General features: G+C 41.2%; 1 protein-coding gene across 1 annotated transcript in view; it reads left to right on the top strand.

Annotated features, from left to right (window-relative positions):
* fras1 (Fraser extracellular matrix complex subunit 1) overlaps nucleotides 1-6000 on the top strand; it is a 399990-nt gene that overhangs the window by 348237 nt on the left and 45753 nt on the right. Inside the window, exons 41-42 of the mRNA XM_050050884.1 lie at nucleotides 1304-1494; nucleotides 4619-4775. Of these exons, the coding sequence (XP_049906841.1) occupies nucleotides 1304-1494; nucleotides 4619-4775 (348 nt within the window). The remainder of the gene's footprint in view (nucleotides 1-1303; nucleotides 1495-4618; nucleotides 4776-6000) is intronic.

The following is a 6000-nucleotide window of genomic DNA, read 5'->3' as shown; positions in this document are numbered from 1 at the left end:
GATATGCCCATTCAAAGTTTGACATTTCAATGGGTTGCTATAGCGCCCCCCTTTGGCCAATTGATGTAATATTGCTTCATTGGCATCCTCCCATGACCCTCTACCACTGTGCCAAATTTCACATGGATTGACCAAGTCAGTGAGGAGAAAAACGTGGAACAGACACACACACAGAGTTTTGGTCATTATATAGTAAGATAATAAATAACACATTGTGCATCTTGTGTACTGTCACATTTATTTCATTTGGAGACCAAAATGAAGTTCCTCAGGAAAGGGGAAACAGGTTTTCAGTGGAGTTTTCCTTTAAAGTAACCGTGAACTTAAAAGGTGAAGTCTTGGAAACATTTCGAAGTGTGAATATATTTTTCACCATGAAATGACAGAATATTTTGAGTAATTCAGCATGCTTTCCATCTGTGTTACTTTGTGCGTCATGTCCCTGAACAACTAATTTCCTGCTGTCTAGTCATTCATAGTTTCACAGCTTTCATGAGTCTTGTTTAACATGAGATAGACAGAGATGTCAGCTGTGTTGCTTCTCTATTTCCATTCCGAAAATAAGCCGATAACATGTTTGAGAACAGAACCAACTGCATTTATCCGGCAGCTGCAAGTAATTTCCCTTCCTGATCAGATATCAGAGGTCAGATAAGAGACTCCCTTCCCTCACCTTGTATCAGCCACATGATGGAGATGTGATGTGATTTACTGTTGTGCCTGAAACACACACACACAAACACACAAATCAGCTATTCCCTGTAGAGCCCTGACTCAGCTCACTGCGGAGTCATCCATCTTCTGTGGCGAAGACGCTCGCTTTGTCTCAAACTTCAGAGATTTCAAGGTTGATTTTTACTCCGACTCTCGTTCGATGCCGTAAGTGACAGGATCGAAGGGAACTGTAAAAGTGCCTCGGTGCATCCATCCTGCATCCAAACTGCCACGCAATTCTGACTAAAGGGAAATAAAAAGGCTGTTTGGGGAAAAGAGACAAGTTCCGCTGTCATTCCAGCTGTCAGATGATAGAAATGATGGCCCGATAACCGGCCGCTTGAGAGGCACAGGAGTCTTGTGTTACAGTACGGTAAATGTTGCGGTGTACAAAGTGCTGCCTTAATGTGAAGTCACAGCTTGGGATACACATGAATGGACGGTTTCACAAAAAGCAGTGACAAAGTGACAGAACTTCTAAAGATGCGTTCCCAGAAATGTCAAGGACTGGAGATCAGTTAAAGAGACGGTAACTTTTTTTGTTTTCTAAGATTTCTAATACCTGTCTCTCCATCCTTCTGACCACCAGGAGGCTCAGTTGGCGGCTCGCGGGTCATCACCCCTGAAGTGCCTTTCTCCGTGGAGGACCTGACGTCTGACCACATCTTCTACGTACAGGACAGCCAGGAGAAAGCTCAGGCCAAACAGGACGTCTTCAGCTTCTACATCAGTGACGGACACAGCCAGACAGAGGCTTTCAACATCGAAATTGATATCCAGGTAACTGGTTTCAGGGTACTAGAACTTTATAACTTAAAACAAGTATGCTTTTGGAGCCATGTCTATTTTAACATACAGTAAATATATGTTATGTTTAATATAAATATATCTCCATTTTCTTCCCGTCTCTCCCTTCATGTATGCCCTCTAACTGAAATGATGTGTTAATAGAGTATGAATTTTATAAGTTTAAAAAATGCCAGTATGGTAACAAGCAGGATTTTCAGCACCAACATCAAGCCAAACTTTGAGTTTTTCATCCGCCTCACCTGTCAAATGGCACTGACACATTTTCTGCACACATTCATGCCTCTAACAGGAACAAAATTCTTCATAACATTTCCGTAAACACCTCCATCAGTCTTAATTATCGCCAGGATCATCACCCGGTTACATTAATAACTCTGTCATGATACTCTGGAATCTCATTATCGTGTTGACAGTGAAAGCAACAGCTCAAATGAGAGCTTATTAGATCGAGGTCTGCAGCCTGGAGTTGTCGGTAAACATGGGTAAATAAAATAATACACCCTTATGTTCTTAAAAAGTTTAAATTAACTAAAGATTGGCTAATTTACTTTAATGTATCCTACAAATTACATTAAAGGGTTACTTTGCTGATTGTCAACCAGCTTTGTTTTATAACACTGTGGGTAGTACGTGTTCAAGAACTGTGGTAAACTTGCCTCCATCTTGCCAATGACCAGATCTCCCTGCTTATTTGTCAGCTACAATCCGCTGGATGATGCGAAACACACCATCCGTTGGATTTTCCCTGTCGCTCAAACTACAGTGTGTTCTGTCGCATTAGGACACAAGTATAGAAACAGATCCAGACTTCCTATTTCTCACCTAAAATGTCTTAAGAAACATATTTTAGTGCACTGTTTAGCTGTATCACAAGAGTGTATGAACAGGAAGTGGGTCCCATATTGTTTCCTGTACTGTGTAAAAAGACTGAAGTCAAATAGTAAAGCTAAGCAGTGTTGATCAAATATGAACCAAAAATTCTGTCCTGTTCCGCTAAAATGTTTTCAGAAACATTTAATCTACTGTTTAACTGTTATATTAAATCATTCGTTACCAGCCTGCCACCATATTGTTTCTAGACTGGAAACTCGAATTACGTCACTCACCGGTGGGAGGGATTATGCCTGTTTCTTTTTTTTGGTTGATATTTTTTAGGCCTTTTTGCTTTTAGTTGTGGACAGTTGTTAGCGTGAAGGAGTGAAAGAGAGGGGGGCTTTTAGTTGTGGACAGTTGTTAGCGTGAAGGAGTGAAAGAGAGGGGGCTTTTAGTTGAGGACAGTTGTTAGCGTGAAGGAGTGAAAGAGAGGGGGGCTTTTAGTTGAGGACAGTTGTTAGCGTGAAGGAGTGAAAGAGAGGGGGGCTTTTAGTTGTGGACAATTGTTAGCGTGAAGGAGTGAAAGAGAGGGGGGACGACATGCAGCAGGGGGCTGCGACAAGGTCAAGGCCTTTTGTTCATGGGGCGTGTGCCCTACCAGTTGAGTTAAGGGGCACCCCCCGCTGCCTGTTTCTGGGAGGAAGTGGGCGCCATACTGTTTCCTGTACTGTGTAAACGGAGGCGCAGAAGACTGAAATCAAGCAGTAAAACTAAGCAGTGCTGATCAAACCAAGATTCTGTTACTGCGACGAGTATTTTTCCGCTAAAATGTTTTCAGAGACATATTTTAACTGACTGTTTAACTGTTATACAAAATTGTTTGTTACCAGCCGGCTGCCATATTGTTTCTGGACAGGAAGCTCCCATTCCGTCATCCACCAGTGGGAGTGTTTATGCCTTTTTTGTTTGTTTGTTTGTTTGTTTGTTTTAAAGATATTTGTAGGGCTTTTTTGCCTTTAATTGATGGGATGGTTGTTTACTTGAAAGAGGGAAAGAGGGGGGGGTCGGCGTTAAGCAAAGGATGCAGGTTGGAATTAAACCCACGGCCACTGCGGCAAGGTCAGGGCCGTTTGTACATTTTATACCTGCTCTACCAGGTGAGCTAATGGGCCCCCCTCCCCCCACTGCTTATTTCTCATCTAAAATGTCCTCAGAAATGTATTTTAGTGCACTGTTTAGCTGTGTTAAGAGAGTGTGTGAATGTTTCCTGTACTGTGTAAACAGAGGATGAAAAGACTGAAATCAAACAGTTAAACCAAGCAGTGCTAATTAAATACAAACCAAGATTCTGTTACTGCAAAGTTAAAATGGATTCAGGATCATATTTCAACTTTCTGTTTAACTGTAATACAAAATTGTTCGTTACCAGCTGGCCGCCATATTGTTTCTGGACAGGAAACTCGCATTACGTCGTCCATCAGTGGGAGCGTTTATACGTCCCATGTGGTGCAGTGGATTCTGGTAGTTGTGGATTTTCTACCTCATGAACAAAAGTGAAAGCCACAGCCCTTTTTCTGTGTTTTTTCTGGTTGTTTAGCACCAATTTTTAAAAGTATGTGTGTCTTTTTACTGCATAGACGGCCCAGTTTTATGAAAAGAAAAAGCAGTGAAGTACTTTATTAATTGTCTCTGTTGTCATTTCTTGTCTTCAAAAAAACTCAGTAAAGGTTTTTATTAATCATCATGACAACTTCTCACCCTAAAGACCAAAATACACTGACTATTTAAGTTTCTCTGTGTCATCAGGAAAAGTTTGAGCCGTTTAATTTAGTCGGGACTTTGCAGCCTCACGCTCCATCATTAAATTAGAAATGGACTGTCTAGCGCAGCAGCAAAGCGCTATCCTTGATCTGCATCTGAGAAAAATAAAAACAGCTCTGTCCTCAGGCTGTCAGCCTAAACAAACTCTGCATCCCAATCAATCACTTAAACCTGCTTTACGTCTTGAGTTGAATTGATGAGGCTGTCAGTGAGCGGTTAAGTGCATGTGTGTTTGCACGTGAGCTGTATGCATACTGTAAATCTTTGAGCGTGTGTGTGTGAGAATGGGTGTGTTTGTGTATGTAGAGGTGGTAGTATAGAGTGTATATGCAAACTTACTAATGTGTCAGCTAACAAAAATGTGGTTATGTCACATATTTTATAAATGCAAAATAACCCACGTGACTGCAGGAATCTGGGAGTATGTCATTATCTCATAAATGTTTTTTTCCTCTGTCAGGAGAGTAAAGAGGACAGAGAGCCTGTGGTGGCCGTCAGCAGCATCCACGTGGAGGAAAACTCTGGAGTCGTCATCACCAACTCGTCTATCAGTGTCCACGACCAGGACACACCGGAGAATGAGATCCTCTTTACCATCATCAGGAAGCCTTCCTATGGTGAGCCCTATTAACACCACACACATTAATACTAATGTATACAGACTTCTGCTCAGTTATTAGGTCTATCTAGCTAAAAAATAATGCAATCGAATCAACAACCCTGCGATAAATCCTACCTTTGTTATACTGAGAGCTTCGACTATTTAATCTATTCTCAGTAATATAAATGGGTTTGGAAAATGTTAGTTAGCACCTTTCAATATAACACAGTACAATTCACATTAACTGATAAAACCTTGATGAGGCAAGGATTTATTCCAGGACTCTAGTATGAGACGTGCAGAAGAAATTTTTCACAGGATTCTGAGCTCGACTTTAACCCCATATCCTGGATGAAAAGTGGAAGAAAAATCTGGTAACAACAACAAAACACTAGCTGCTACATGGTGCTGGTGCAAGTTGCTCTTAATACAAATTAAATGCATCAATGAAGATGTCCTGCTGCTATTGTAGCTGCTCACATTCACACAGATAAACAGTATCTTATGCTTTTATTTAATCATCTTGCCCCAAGATCAAGGTCTCTTTTTCAAGAGTTGGAATAGAGGAAAAAATATTCAACCAGCAGCCCACAGATGAAATGGCCTGCACTTTTTTGGGATTAGCAGCTACTCAAAGCACTTTACAACACAAGCACCATTCACCCATTCACACACACTAGAGGCCGAGGCTACCATACAACCACCTGCTCATCAAATACGCGCAGTTAGGTGTTCAGTATCTTGCCAAAGGACACATTAAAGTCTGGGGACAGCAAAATCAGTGATTTCTTTCTAAACACATTGTACGTGTTAGAAAGTACTTGTTGAAAACATGTGAAAAGACTGGGAACTGTGGAGCACTGAATTGTGAAATTAGACCTAAAAGCATGTCTGATGACACACTGGAATAAAAAAATAAACACTTTTTTTAGGGAGGTTGAGGATGCTTTCAGCCCTAGAGTCGTTTCCTTTGGTCTGAATCAGGGACTCATGTTGTTCCAAAGTTGTATAATTGTCTAGAGTTGGTTCATGTTCTCAGGGCAGCATTTATAAGTGGACCAGATCAAACGCCTTGTGTGAGAAAGCTGCTCTTGATTGGTCAGAATTTCCATGTGGGAAAAATCCAGGAAGTAAAGCAAACGTTGAAGAAGAGTACACTTGCAAGATAAATGTGACACTTTCTAATGTCACAATGGAGGGACAACTACGCAGGTTGATTTTAGCGCTGCTCATCGTGGACT

This window comes from Epinephelus moara, chromosome 8, assembly GCF_006386435.1.
Source record: "Epinephelus moara isolate mb chromosome 8, YSFRI_EMoa_1.0, whole genome shotgun sequence".
NCBI classification, from domain to species: Eukaryota; Metazoa; Chordata; class Actinopteri; order Perciformes; family Serranidae; genus Epinephelus; species Epinephelus moara.
This window is presented reverse-complemented; position numbering and strand designations above follow the sequence as displayed.